This window comes from Schistocerca serialis, chromosome 1 (assembly GCF_023864345.2).
Source record: "Schistocerca serialis cubense isolate TAMUIC-IGC-003099 chromosome 1, iqSchSeri2.2, whole genome shotgun sequence".
Lineage (NCBI taxonomy): Eukaryota > Metazoa > Arthropoda > Insecta > Orthoptera > Acrididae > Schistocerca > Schistocerca serialis.
The window spans coordinates 446762704-446778610 of NC_064638.1; the positions used below are offsets into that span (position 1 = coordinate 446762704).

At 43.3% G+C, this 15907-nt stretch overlaps 1 protein-coding gene across 2 annotated transcripts in view; it reads right to left on the bottom strand.

Moving 5' to 3' along the window:
• Positions 1-15437, bottom strand: part of LOC126472802 (tudor domain-containing protein 7-like) — a 182102-nt gene extending 166665 nt beyond the window's left edge. For both annotated transcript variants that reach the window (XM_050099961.1, XM_050099960.1), the window contains exons 1-2: positions 15369-15437; positions 12997-13089 (exon numbers count right to left, since the gene is read on the bottom strand). In XM_050099961.1, the coding sequence (XP_049955918.1) occupies positions 12997-13081 (85 nt within the window). In that variant the 5' untranslated portion in view covers positions 13082-13089; positions 15369-15437. The remainder of the gene's footprint in view (positions 1-12996; positions 13090-15368) is intronic.
• Between the last annotated feature and the right edge of the window lie 470 nt (positions 15438-15907).

Here is a 15907-nt window from a genome sequence, read left to right on the forward strand (position 1 = left end):
GTGCACCAGAAGATGGGCCACTGTCAACCAGGTGCTGCACCTACACTGAGGCGGGTCTTCACGGTGCAGGAGATAACTGTGGGTCGCCCAAGCATGGCAATGCAGAGCCGGCAGAGGACAACTGACTCCCTGTGAGAGGCCCGCATGGAAGACTTCCACACATTTGTAGTCTCCTTAATAACATGCATTTTGTTGTTCATACTTTTATGCCATGCCATCTCCCAAAGCTGAAAAACCCTGTGGCATAAGTCAGAACGGAGGTCAGGTTCAGATATGCCCATTTCCAGAAGCATTTTCCGCATAGCCTGTTTGGCCAGCATGTCAGCAAGTTCATTGCCTGGGATTCCAACGTGACCTGGGGTCCAGACAAACACTACTGAACGACTCGATCGTTCCAGGGCATAGATGGATTCCTGGATGGTTGCTACCACAGGACGACGAAAGTAGCACTGGTCGATAGCTTGTACACTGCTCAAGGAGTCAGTACACAGGTGTAATGACTCGCCTGGGCATGAGCGGATGTGCTGAAGAGCACGAAATATAACTGCCAACTCTGCAGTGGGAACACTGCAGCCATCGGGCAAGGAGTGGTGTCCTCTATATCCGCCATGAACATAGGCAAAGCCAACATGACCTTCAGCCATCAAGCCATCAGTGTAAGCCACTTCATGGCCCCGGTACATGTCGAGAATCGATAGAAGTGACAGCGGAGAGTCGCAGGGTAAATGAGTCCTTAGGGGCACGTGAACGGTCCAGGCGAAGCCGTGGCCTAGGTGTACACCACAGAGTTATACGTGAACCTACCTCAAATATAGGTGGTAAGGGGAAGAACTCCAGTTCAGACACAAGGAATCCCATGCGAACCGCAATCATTAGCCCTGACCTGGGCCACCGATGTGGGGGATGAACTGCCATGGTTGGGGAAAGGAGATGGTAATTCGGATACGCAGGAGAATACGAACATGTGCCATGTAACTGGCCAGCAGTTGTGCACGCCTAACCTGCAATGGAAGGACTCGGACCTCCACCAGGACGTTGGTCACCGGACTCGGCCTAAAAGCTCCTGTCACTAGGTGACCGCCCTAGTGGTGCACTGGGTCGAGTAAATGCAATACTGAGGGCGCCACCGAACCATAAACCAGACTCCTATAGTCAAAGTGGGATTGAACAAGGGCTCTGTAGAGTTGCAGCAGTGTAGGGCAATCTGCACCCCAGTTGGTGTCGCTCAGGCACCAAAGGGCATTGAGGTGCTGCCAGCACTTCCACTTCAGCTGATAAAGATGAGGAAGCCAAATCAATCGGGATTCAAAAACCAGTCCTAAGAATCGATATGTCTCCACTACCGTGAGTCGATTGCCATTAAGGTAACGTTCTGGTTCCGGATGAACAGTACGATGCCAACAAAAGTGCATGACAGACGACATCGCGGTTGAAAACTGGAAGCCATCGGTGGCCCATGACTGCACCTTGTGGATGGCTTCCTGTAGGCACCGCTCGGCAACACCCAGGAGCAGTAAGAAATGCAAAAGTCATCTGCATACAGAGAAGATGAGACAGACAGCCCTACAGCTGCTGCTAGACCATTAATGACCACTAAAAATAGAGATACACTCAATACAGAGCCCTGCAGGACCCCATTTTCCTGTGTATGGGGTGAACTACCTCTGAGACCCCACTCGTATAATGTGGCAAGAATATGATGTCACCAGGTCATGTCATACGCTTTTCATAAATCAAACATAATGCCGACCAGGAAATGGCATCTGGAAAAGGCTGTTCGGATGGCAGACTTGAGGGACACAAGATTACCAGTTGTAGAGCGACCCTGGCAGAAGCTGCCCTGATATGGAGCCAGTAGGGCACATGACTCCAGGATCCAACCCAACCGCCAACACACCATACGTTCCAGCAACTTACAAAGAATGTTGGTGTCACTGATGGGCTGATAGCTATCCACATCCAGCAGGTGTTTACCGGGTTTGAGCACCAGAATGATGGTGCTCTCCCACCACTGCCACGGAAAAACGCCATCACACAAGATCTGGTTGAAGATAACGAGGAGATGTCGCTTGTCGTCGAATGAGAGACGTTTAATCATCTGACTGTGGATCTGATCTGGTTCAGGGCAATGTGCAAGGGCACTGAGGAGCTCCCACTCTGTAAATAGGCCATTATAGGATTCACTGGGGCATGTAGTGAACGTGACGACTTTCCCCTCAAGCCACTGTTTTACAGTGCGAAAGGCTGGATGGTAATTCTCCGACGCAGAGGAGAAGTGCAAAGTGCATGGCAATCGCGATTGCATCAGTAGATAACACACCATTTACGTTAACACCGTGAACACCTGTTGGAATCTGCTACCCATAAACATGTTTGATCCTTGCCCAGACTTGGAAAAGTGATGTATGGCACTCAATGGTCAAGACTTATCACTCCCAACTCTCCTGCTTCCATCATTTGATAAGTTGGCAATGTGGGCGTGGATCCATTTAAAGGCTATGAGATGCTCCAGGGAAGGGTGCTGCTTATGCCACTGTAGAGCTTGCCGACACTCCTTAACTGCTTCGGCGACTTCTGCCGACCACCAAGGGACTGCCTATCGCCATGTGCACCCAAAAGACCGAGGGATCACATTTTCTGCCACAGAAAGGGTTGTTGTAGTCACCTGCTCTACCATCACATCAATGTTACCGTGTGGGGGAGGTTTGACGGTGACAGCAGAGGTGAAAGTTTCCCAGTCCACCCTGTTTAAAGCCCATCTGGGCAGGCTTTCGTGGGCCTGACACCGGGGCAGTGACAGGAAGATGGGGAAGTGGTCACTACCACACAGGTAGTCATGTGCTCTCCAGTGGTTAGATGGGAGAAGTCCTGGGCTGCAAACTGATAAACATACTCCACCTAACACTTCATTATAGTTGCTATGGTTCCTGTAATATCCCTTATAGCTGCAGAGGGCAGGAGTCCGCATTGCTGGGAACCAGATTTCCTGGAGGGCAATGCAGATAGCAGGTGTAAAGCTTAACAGTTGCCATAGCACAGCTAGGCGGTGGAAAAAACTGCCGAAGCTCCACTGGAGGATGATATCATGAGACTTGGGATGAGGCAGTTTACACTCAGGGTCACCTGCTGCCACCGAACTATTGTCTGAGCAGTCCATATACATTACGTCTGAGGGTCCAGCGAGATCTAGGTCCTCAGTGGATGCCAGAATCTCCACCTCATCCGCAAACGCAGAGCTTGTAGGTAGCAGTGGTGTGGGTGTCACTGCAATTCCCTTGGTCTTGGAGATTTTCTTTTTGGATTTCTCTAGCTGCTCCTTGGGTTTCCCTGGCTGGGAGGACTTCACTGATTCAGTCTCTAGGACTGAGGATGAGTGTGAAGCCCTACAGCCAGCTGCTTTTGGGCTCATCAGCCACTGGCGTGTGTCGTCTTTCCCACTAGCAGAAACCTGAGAATGGAGTGACCCAAGAGACCCCTTCCTAGCAAGAAGAGCCAAAGAAGACTTACGATTCTCTGGCTGAGAAGTGGGAACTGGTGACCCCAATGGTTGGGGGAGGGGAGGGGGGGGAGCAGTGCTCTGAGGCAGGTGGTGTGGTAACAACAGGGAGGGAAATGCTCCCCACCATAAAGGGGGCAGGAGCAGTCTTCCGGCTCTGAGAGCCGACTGGAATTTGTGGGAACAGATGGGGCTACAACTGTTCTTAGCGCTGGCATCAGAGGTCATAGTCACAAGTTGTAGACACTCATATTTTCTCTTAGCCTTGGTGTAGGTCAGTCCGTCCGGGGTCCTGTATTCCATGATTTTCCTTTCGCGATGTAAAATCCTGCAGTCTAGCAAGCAAGGGGAATGATGCTCTCTACAGTTGACACAGATGGGATGCGGGGCACATGGAGTATTGGGATGTGATGAATGTCCACAATCTCGACATGTGACGCTGGAAGTACAGCAGGAAAACATATGGCCTAACTTCCAGCACTTAAAGCACTGCATAGGGGGAGGGATATATGGCTTTACATCACAGCGGTAGACCATCACCTTGACCTCATCGGGCAATGTGTCACCCTCAAAGGCCAAGATGAAGGCACCGATCACAACCTGATTACCCCTCGGATCCCAAATGATGCGCCAGACGAAATGAATGCCTCATCGCTCTAAGTTGGCGTGCAGCTCATCGTCAGACTGCAAAAGAAGGTCCCTGTGGAATATAAGACCCTAGACCATATTTAAGCTCTTATGGGGCTTGATGGTAACGGAAACACCCCCCAGCTTGTCACAAGTGAGTAAAGCCCGCGACTGTGCAGAGGATGATGTTTCTATCAAGACTTACCCTGCCCGCATTTTGGACAAGCCCTCCACCTCTCCTAACTTGTCCTTTAAATGCTCAACAAAAAACTGAGGCTTCATCGTCATGAAAAGATTCCCCATCAGCTCTCGAACATACAAGGTACCTGGGTGAATAAGAGCCGCTGCCATCCCTAGCCTGAGGTTCCTCCCATGGTGAGCCCGTGAACGCTTAGAGACTGCTCGTGTTTGACCACCAGCAAGAGATGATGTAACACGCTTCATCGCATGTCATCTGCCCTGATGTCACCCACTCCGACCAAGAGGCCTCCCCACGAGTGAGATCAAGCCGCAGCAAAGGCCACCTGGCAGGATAGCCATTGCCAGGAGTCCCAGTGCCCCAGAGTGACGGGCATCTACTTCGCGGCATACATGGGGAGTTAACGGTGCAGGCATCAGCAGAGCAATCCCTGTGTGGTCGGGGGGCTACAACCAACAGGGTACAGGGCTATTACAAATGATTGAAGCGATTTCATAAATTCACTGTAGCTCCCTTCATTGACATATGGTCACGACACACTACAGATACATAGAAAAACTCATAAAGTTTTGTTCGGCTGAAGCTGCACTTCAGGTTTCTGCCGCCAGAGCGCCCGAGAGCACAGTGAGACAAAATGGCGACAGGAGCCGAGAAAGTGTATGTCGTGCTTGAAATGCACTCACATCAGTCAGCCATAACAGTGCAACGACATTTCAGGACGAAGTTCAACAAAGATCCACCAACTGCTAACTCCATTCGGCGATGGTATGCGCAGTTTAAAGCTTCTGGATGCCTCTGTAAGGGGAAATCAACGGGTCGGCCTGCAGTGAGCGAAGAAACGGTTGAAAGCGTGCGGGCAAGTTTCACGCGTAGCCCGCGGAAGTCGACGAATAAAGCAAGCAGAGAGCTAAACGTACCACAGCCGACGGTTTGGAAAATCTTACGGAAAAGGCTAAAGCAGAAGCCTTACCGTTTACAATTGCTACAAGCCCTGACACCCAATGACAAAGTCAAACGCTTTGAATTTTCGGCGCGGTTGCAACAGCTCATGGAAGAGGATGCGTTCAGTGCGAAACTTGTTTTCAGTGATGAAGAAACATTTTTTCTTAATGGTGAAGTGAACAGACACAATGTGCGAATCTGGGCGGTAGAGAATCCTCACGCATTCTTGCAGCAAATTCGCAATTCACCAAAAGTTAACGTGTTTTGTGCAATCTCACGGTTTAAAGTTTACGGCCCCTTTTTCTTCTGCGAAAAAAACGTTACAGGACAAGTGTATCTGGACATGCTGGAAAATTGGCTCGTGCCACAACTGGAGACTGACAGCGCCGACTTCATCTTTCAACAGGATGGTGCTCCACCGCAATTCCATCATGATGTTCGGCATTTCTTAAACAGGAGATTGGAAAACCGATGGATCAGTCGTGGTGGAGATCATGATCAGCAATTCATGTCATGGCCTCCACACTCTCCCGACTTAACCCCATGTGATTTCTTTCTGTGGGGTTATGTGAAAGATTCTGTGTTTAAACCTCTTCTACCAAGAAACGTGCCAGAACTGCGAGCTCGCATCAACGATGCTTTCGAACTCATTGATGGGGACATGCTGCGCCGAGTGTGGGAGGAACTTGATTATCGGCTTGATGTCTGCCAAATCACTAAAGGGGCACATATCGAACATTTGTGAATGCCTAAAAAAACTTTTTGAGTTTTTGTATGTGTGTGCAAAGCATTGTGAAAATATCTCAAACAATAAAGTTATTGTAGAGCTGTGAAATCGCTTCAATCATTTATAATAACCCTGTACATGGCGTCCCCAACACAATGGACTGGCTACCGTGCTGGATATCAGGTGCAACCAAGTAACCATGTCCATTATTATCGCAAGCATAGAGAATGATACTGCACAGTTGATGGAAAAATATGCACCCAGGAGGGTGACCTCGCCAAACAGTTGGAGAATAAGCAGAAGTGCAGATCCATGTCGATGAAGGATGCGATAGGTCTCAGCACATGATCACGATGCACCATGTAAGGTACCCTTCCCCAACTGGCTCACTCTTAGGGAAAATTATGAAAAATGGAGGTCAATCCCTACAGGGGACCATCACATAAAGGCCAAAATGTGAGACACTTCTTTTAGTCGCCTCTGATGACAGGCAGGAATACTGGCTAGATGGTTCCGTCCTGAAGATTACATTTTGATTTCCAGATTGTTGCCTAGTGATGAACACGTGAAATGATCAAAACACATCTCCTGAACTAATTAATTTTACACAAATCTGACTACAATGCAATGTTCAGGATTGGGAACCTTATGAATTGTGATAACAACAATCTAAAATATTTCAAGAAATTAGAAAGTTGACAAACGTCTACACATATGATGTAATCAGAATTTCACAGTTATGAAAAAAGGGAAGGTGTTTAGAGTATGTTACACTGTTTGAAACATGCTCCATTTTAAGGTACATACTCAATGCGCACTACACCAGAATTTAAAAAGGTTGGCAGTGATACACCTACCACACAAGGATTAACGTCTTTTTATCCACATCAAAATTTGTCCTTTCTCTCACAAGACACCAAAATAAGTGTTTTTGATAAGATTTAAAGACATACTCTTTAAGTGGCATTAACAATTATAAAATCAGATCAATCCATTTTAATAGCAAGTTGTTCACGAGAGGCACAATTTGATACATTCAATGACTTTAGAAGCTTATTTTCTGACAGGCAAACCAACAATTTACTGTCACGTACTGATGTTTGCAGTGACTTTCATTCACTGCCTATTCTTTCTTAATATATGGTAAAATTTGTCATATCCAAATTTTTCAGCAAGTCTGAAGAGACATTGTGTCATGGGCATTGCTTTCTGGTCTTCATTTGTGTTATTTTTGTATTCTGTGGAAAAAATTGTATCAAGATTGCAATTTGCAGTATCCAAGATCTAATACATCAGGAACAATGGCTTGTTGAACTTGACGATTTTTTTCACTTTTCCAAAGAAAGTGGCTTTTATGAAATCAGTTCTAGTACCCACAATAAAAGTTACAGGTGGAGCTGAAGCTTGGCAGAAATCCCTTAGGTGCATTCAGTGCACAAGTTTCAACAAAAATGAAGATAGTCAAAGCTGGGAACATCGTCCATGACTGGGACACTTGATACAGAACCTTAAATGTTTTTTCATTGAATAAAATCAATCTCAGCGTTGCAAATGTCATGTCTCAAACACACTCGGTAAACATGCAATAAACAATGTTCTTCAGTTCATAATACGACATGAATAAATACCACATAACTAAAATAAATAAGTACCATATAACTTTACCAATTTTAGAGAATAAGAGCATTTGGTATAGTCTTTGAAGTGTGATGTCATATGTTGCGTAGACGTCACCTGAGATGTTTCTGCCGATTCCACTGTAGCTTGCTTTGACCCATAGTTGTTTTTCTTTGTTTCTGGGCACAGAAACAACTAAGATCATATGCACCTATATCTGAACCTTAGAACACTATCACAAGAAAGGAGTTAAAAACGACCACACGTTAAACCCAATCGATGGGAGGAATGAGAGCTAAGACCAAGGACTTCCTCTTGGAGAAAGTTCCATAAAATACACCGTAAAGACAGCAGAGGTTCCGAACTAAGGATTGAGTGTCCTTCGCCATTGCTATGACAAATAAAAAGTAAAATGCGGATTACAGCCCATGCATCGATCACCAAACGGCCAACAACTCAAGACGAAAAAAATAAATTAGAGCGTACGTGGTTAAAAAGGGCATCCACTCAGGAAATGGTGAACTTTCAAAGGCAGACGACAATGAGCACTAAGTGGTGGGGGATAACCACTTAACAAATGGGGGACAGCTGAAATGACAGTGCCTAATGTGCAACATAGTCAAAATGATCTTGCAGTGAGAGAGCCGAGAGGAGATTGGGCGAACTGCTGGCAGATGGTTAATCCCCAGAGCTTCTTCCCATGAAGAGAAGACCAGCAGTGATGCCAAAGTGACACTACCTGCTGACCGATGGCAACACGAAGATCATCAGAAGGAATGGAAGAACTAGCAAGTCAAGGTAGGGGGTCTGCAGCATCGGCAGCCTCATTTCCTGTCAGACTGGTGTGTCCAGGAACTCACAAACATCACAGCGGCTCCCTCAAGAGTAAGGGAGTAGAAGCTTTCTTGGACTCGTTGCACTAAGGGATGGATTGTGTACAGCACACACAGGCTCTGAAGGGCATAGCGAGTCGGAGCAGATGACACAACTGAAAAGCCAGTGTCGGCGGAAGTACTATGTGGCCTGATACAGGGCAAATAGCTCTGCTGTAAATACTGAGCAATGTTCCGGAAGCCAATACTGAATACCTTGCAAACACAGCTGGTGAGAGAAATGAGGCAGTAGCTAGAAAAAAGGCGTGTGTCCTCACCGGGCTTAGGTATGGACATGACAACAGTGTCAGGTCAACATCTAGGAAACTTGCCATCTGCCAAGGTGAGATTGTACATATGAAGGAAACAGTGCTTGCCTGCTAGAGAAAGGTGCTGCAACATCTGAATGTGAACATCGTCTGGCCTTGGGAGGAAGATTGGGATGAAGTGGGAATGTGATCTAACTCCCTCATACTAAAGGCGCATTGTAGCATTCATGATTCTGAGAGTAGAAGGATATCATCCGAGCCTCTTCCACTCGTTTCCAATTGAGGAAAGCGGGGGGAGGGGGGGGGCGGGACACTGGGTGGAGCTCAAAATCTTCGCAAATTAACGGCCTAAGGTGTTCAAGATAGCAATGTTGACCACAATGACATCATCTTTCATGGTTGGGCCAGAAATTGGGGAACTGACCTTAGTCCCAGAATGTCGCAGGAGGTTGGCCCACACAATGGAAGAGGGAGTGGAACTGTTAAAAAAGAACTAGTAATTGATATCCAGCTCGCTATTTTGCTGTCACAAAGAATGCAACAACACTGCACACATAACTGTTTATGACAAATACAGTTCACCATCATAGGATGACTGGTAAAAATGCGGAGGGCACGTCTCGGCATGTAAATTGCGTTGCGGCACTCCTTGGTCCACAAGAGACTGGGACACAGCGACTCTGACCCATGATGTAACAATGCTGTGCTACATGATGTTACATTTGCACCGCCCATTTGGAATACATCGAGTTTGGAGATAATGTTTTGTTATCTGTGATAGAACAGTCTACGGTTGAACGTCTGTGTTTGCAAGTTGTATGTGATTGATACAGTGAGGCTTCTGATATAGTCTGTATGTTATCTGTGTTCGAGAAGTTTGGTTTTGTTGACTTGGCAGTGAATTATTTAAGGTCATTAGTTCTTGGCTACTCATGTTTTCAATTTTGGAAGTGTTAGTTCACATTGTGTTAATAATAGTTGAAAATTTAATATTTTGTTTCCCATTTGTTACTTTTCATGAATATTACAACAAAATTTACAAATCATGTGTTGGCTGCTACTACGGGTGACAATACAGTCACTTCAAATAATTTTCTGCGGTTATAGGGCATTGTGGCGGAATGTATGAAATGTCAACAGTGGAGTGAATTAATGAAATTGACCAACACTGCACCTCCAAACAGGAATGAGTAGATGTGGTAGAATTTCTATATGGGGCAAAAATAGGGCTGAGTCAGTGTGCTTTTGTTTGGCATGTGTTTTACGAAGTTACGAATGATTTTTTTCTTTCTTTTTTGTTTATTATACGTTTTACTTGGTTATTGTGTTGGGGACAGGTATCATTTGGTGGACTGGTGGTGGATTTCATTTTTTGGGGGGATAAAGAGGAATATTTTATACTAGTTACCAAGTCTTACCAGTGACAAATGTTATAACGTGACAGCAGTGGTGATATTTCCAAATAGGCTAAGCTACAGATCAGCCTCTCAGCATGATTTTTTTCCCCCATCTAACAAGGAAACTGTGAAAACATGCACCAAAACATAATGTCACATAAGCCATTAACATTACGTCACTGGTCGAAGTCGATAACTAGTATCGAATATTCCTATAGGCCAGTGGTAGTCAACCTGGTCCCTAACATCCACTACTGGGTGTTCCAGCTTTGTAGCGGGTAGTAGGGGTTTTAAAAAACTGTCATTAGGTTTTCATGAAATTTTGATGTAAAGTATGTGGTAAGTAATTATTAATACACAGGGTGTTTCTGTAAGTGCATGCAAAAATGTAACAGGACATAGAGAATACTCCACTGAACAATTTGAGGTAAGGAACCTGGGGTCGGAGAAGCCAGCTTAAGGAAATATGGAACTAAACTTACCTACAGTTCTGTCTCGCATTACTATTTTCCAGCTTATTTACAACTAACATGTGTACAAGTTTACATGTACTGTGCTGTTTATTTCCTATGTGGAAATAACAAGGGCAAGCCTAATTACTAGGAATTCACGATGCAGGTTTTGTTTACTTGTCCATAACATGGTTCTGTTGTATCCTATTTACATTGTCCCATAACAGAAAATGCTATGAATCAATGACAGACCCATTCATCACTCAGTGCTATACAGAGACGTACATACAATACAATGGAGCAATACCAGTACAGTTTGCATGCATCTTGTACATGTGAAAGTACACTGCAAAGCTCTTGCTGCTGAAAGGCTGTACAGGAAACAATTTCCTAATAGGCACCATCCGGCACGATGAGTGTTTATTTCTCTTTATCAATAAATGCAGCAGACTGGTTTGTTGGAAAGAAGAGATGAGGGGACTGGCAACATGAGGATCACTTGCACACCCGATTATGAAGAGGTGGTGCTGGAACGCGTTGCAGTGGACCCCACTACAAGTACTCGTCATATTGCACGTGAAATGTACGCTGCAGATACTAGCGTGTGGCTAGTACCCCACAAACAACACTTATACCACTATCACCCACAAGTCCACATAATGCTTGTGACAGACTTTCACAAAGGGTCGCATTGTGTCAGTGATTGCTTCAACAAACAATTGATCAACCAGATTTCCTTCAAATTTGCTGACGAGGCGTCGACTGATCGTGATGGTGTTTCAAACAGCAGGAACAGCTATGTGTGGGGTGATGAAAATCCTCACGCTGTAGTAGAGTCACACAAAGTATGATTTGCTGTAAATATCTGGCCTGGCATCGTAGGCTACAATCTCAATGGACCATATCTGGTACCTGAGCGTCTTAATGGCCACCTGCACTTGAGGTTCCTGCCAAGAGTTCCACCTGAGTTGTTGGAGAATGTACGCTTGGCTGCTTGTGAGAGGATGTGGATACATCATCATGGTGCACCGCCTCACTTCAGTGTTGATAACTGCAACCATCTCAAAGCTGAATTTTCTGGTCACTGGGTTGGAAGGTGACGTCCTGTTCCACGGCCTGTGAGGTCACCTGACCTCAATCCCCTTGAATATTTCCTATGGTGGTATCTACAGTCGTTTGTGCACGAGACCCTAGTGGACATGAATTGTAAATGTCTGTGATGTGATTCAAAACACACCAGAGGTATTTGTCAGGATGCATCAGAATCTTGTTTGACAATGTCATTGAAGTTGATGACCATCAGCTTCAGAACATTTTGTAAGATACAGTGCAAATAGTACATTAATTGTGTCAATGATTGTATTTGCAATTAACTGTAATTAATGTAAATAGAAAAATACACAGTAATGAGATTTTATTCCTATTATCTCCTTAAGCTGGCTTCTCTGTCCCCAGGTTCCCTACTTCAATTTGTTCAGTGAAGCATCCTCTATGTCCTGTTAAATTCTATGGAAACACTGTACATTTTAACTTGCCTAACTCTGCTTTATAAAGGTAAGTACTTTCCTACTTCACAAATCACCTTTACTGTGGAAGCAGCGGGTGATTAAAAATTTTTTGTACTAAAAAAGATACAAAAGTTGGTTGTATATAAAAAAAGTTTGGCTACCTCTGCTCTATAACCTAAAGGTTGTTTGCTGTTTTGGTCAGGTTACTTTTTCAATAACAAATGTGCCTTCAATTTGTGGTTAGTAGTTATTGTTCACTTAGTTTGAGCTATGCCTATTAAGTGCAATTTCCAGTAGCTATTTTTTTTTTACTTCTTTTTTTTAGCTGTTCAGCGTGATTGCTCATCTCAGGTTATTTACTACATGTGTGTCCGGTGGAGATCCAGTGATGTGAACAATTTTTTTGTTGTGTAATGTACTAGACCCCCACAAGATTTTTTTAAGTGGGTTTTTGGTGATAGACTGAACTGTAGCATAGCCCGATTTCTGTTAGGTTAAAGGTGACAATCTTGTTGCAAGTTGTCATTGCTGGCTAATGTGTTGAAACAATCTTTTTCTTTGCATATTGTACTTTCCATACTTATATTTATTTCCCTGATGTAAACTCCACTGCGGTCTGGCGTTTTCAAGTTTTTAATGTGCCTGAAAGTATTAGTAACAAGAACATTCCCAAACAAAATCCATTATTCCCCTTGTATTTCCAATGAGATCGTCAATTTTTGTTTTGTTAGTGACATCCATCGCACATTTCTTGAGATGTGAATCTCCACCATGTTAATGACATCACTGGTCTACAGATGCAGTATTACATTGTTTACTAATTCTATTTAAACTATCTCCACAAGAGTGTAATAATTTCTCTTGGATCCTTAAACATTAATTGTACTTACGGTCTAAAGCCTTCACTGATATGCCTCCTTTTATGGAAAGGAGGCAAGCGCGGAGGTTCTCCACAACACTACGCCGATCAATCATGATGGCTGCTGTATGAAAAAAAGAAATTTATGGGATATAAATACAAATGTAAATTACATACAGTAGCAGTTACTATAATATTTTGGAAGTTAATACTGATTTCTTTACATGAAAAGTAGGGAAAAATACTGATATTACTACTGGAATTATATCCTTTAAATCTGGTTAAAACTGTCAGTACATTATATAAATATAAGAATAAATCAAAATTTGTTGTCTCGGTGAATAGTTTGCTACATTTGTTGAAATAATTTAGGAATAGGGAATGTTTTTCAAATGGAGATCTACAGCTTGTAAGAAATTACCAATCCGCATTACTTCTCCTTAATTTTAGACTATATATATAACACATGAACTAATTAATGAAATATTCAATTACTTATGAATTTGTAATTGAAATATGTACAAAAACCACATAATCCTCAGTAATTTGCTTGCAAAGGGATGCCTGTGTTGGTTAACAGGATAACATTAACAATTTTGCACATGACACAACACTGTTTCATGTGACTTCAGGAACAGTGAATGAAAGATTGTAAATTTCATTGTTCAGTTTGTCTTCACTGTAACTCCTACGTGCCAATAAGACTACAGAAAAAATTTGTCACTGCCGGACTGCAGAGGAGAGAGGGGTGCCTCACTTGCCAATACCTCCTTTCAGCCACATAACCAACTTAAAACACATAACTGTAGCCATATTTCTTTAGTAGTGTGGACTGCTTCGCCAGTTTTACTCCACATATCCACAACTGTTACATGTAATGTTCATTATTAAACATATGCTATAGCTGTTTAATGACTTACTGACTCAAATATTTACAATACCAGGTTCAAGGACTCAGCCCAATCTTCAGGTGTACCTATAGATACTAGGTCGAAGCGTCCATGTCAAAACTAACTTGCAAGACAACACATCTGCTGTACATTGCTCATCAGTTTCAATATCCGGAAGTGCCCACACAACAAGCACCTTTGAACTCTTGTCATTAAGTCACCCTTATTATAAAAGTGATGGCAAGAGGCCGTGGAGCAAAAGGATCAACTGGTCAAATGTTTATGTAGCACCGTCAGCAGAAGCAACGCGCAGATAACACATAGCACTCATACTGAGCACCAATGCCATTGGAGTACCAATTCCAATGGAACTGGCACTCTGTGGGCCTACAAGTAATGCCGGTGGCATTGGTGCTCCATAGACTAATTTTTACACGTTACCTGTGTGGTCCCTTCAAATGACAGCATTACATAAACATTCAATTGGTTGGTCCTTTTACTCCATGCTTTTCACTGTCACTTGCAGGACAAAGGAGACTTACAGCAGTTATAGTAGCAAATGCGCTCATTGCGCAGGCATATTTGGGTATCCAATTTGATGAGCCATGTGCAGCAGATATGTTGCCTTGCAGATTAGCTTTGACATGGTCGCTCCAACCTACTACTATTAAGATAAACCTGAAGATTTGGCCGAGTCCCTCAAAACCTGGTATAGTGAAGGCTTCAATCAATAAAGTACAACTATAGCGGCTGTAGTATGTATAAACCAGACATCTAGTATCAGTTTTTAAAAATTTTGTCCCCAACACATTGTAAATTTTCCTCTCCAATAACTATATTGCCCTCTACATCAAAATGACGCAGCAACGCACATAATCTGGTGCACAATTTTTAACCATGTCCTGCTTTGGCATTTTCCGATCACTTCAAAGAGTCTATTCAAATTATTAAACGTCCACGCTAAATATCTATTATTCGTTTTTCAAAAATCACTCTCAAGACGCAAGGAATTATATTTACTTCAGACAACACAATACAATCTACACGATTTCTTTTAGCCACTGAAATTGCATTTATCGCAGTACCCCACCACAAAATTTATGTTACCATGCACTACTCCTTAAAATCAACAGGGCATCCTAACAACATTTAACAGCTGTCAATTGCGCAGTCACACAGTAATGCAAAACAGCATCGTTATGGCGCGCACACACAGAAGCTGCGTCGGTTTCACATCTGAGTGCATTATATGAAAGCGTAAATTTAATCATAAAGGTAGCTACGAGTCAATAAGATCATTAAAGTATCCTAAAACGTGCACTTCCGCAAATGACAATTCCTTGCTCACCCTCTGTTAACTATTACACTAGGTTGACGTGAAGGAATGCAATGTGAGTGACCAACTTTCTCTTACAGTGTCTTCTGAACACCAGCTTCTAGGGCATCAGAACTAGACGTTCCGGAAATCTACTGTCATGCCCTTACTACAACAAATAACGATGTCAAAACTTACATTATTATTTGACAACACGACCACGTATTTCCCCCGCTCCCCGCACTCACAGATCTTTTTCGGCGCAGTCTCCCGGGCTGTTAGTAGATCTATGGATTAATATATCGACTGCACAGATGTACATTATTTTTTAATTTATGTGATTAGCTAGCTTCTAAATAGTATAAAAACTTTTAAGCCATCACAAATTAAATGTATTAATACTTATACACATAGCAAAGTAACATTTGTTCTTCTCCTTTCATATATGTTTTCAGATCGAGATTGTTGTTTTTAAATTAGAAAGACGCATTTGACAGTTAAACATTTAGTTGTTAATTTATTTCTTTAGTCAAGTTCAGTTGTTACTGTTCCGTTAAAATTAAAATATCTTCCTTAGCTATAAATCAGGATATGGTGTCGTAGCTCCTCCTGGTTGTAATTTACATTATGATTCATTTGAATTTATTTATTTATTTTGCGTCAGGCATTATACTCAGTCAGCTCGCTAACAGAAGGAATTTTTTTTGAAGATTTAGTGGAAGCTATTATTACATGGA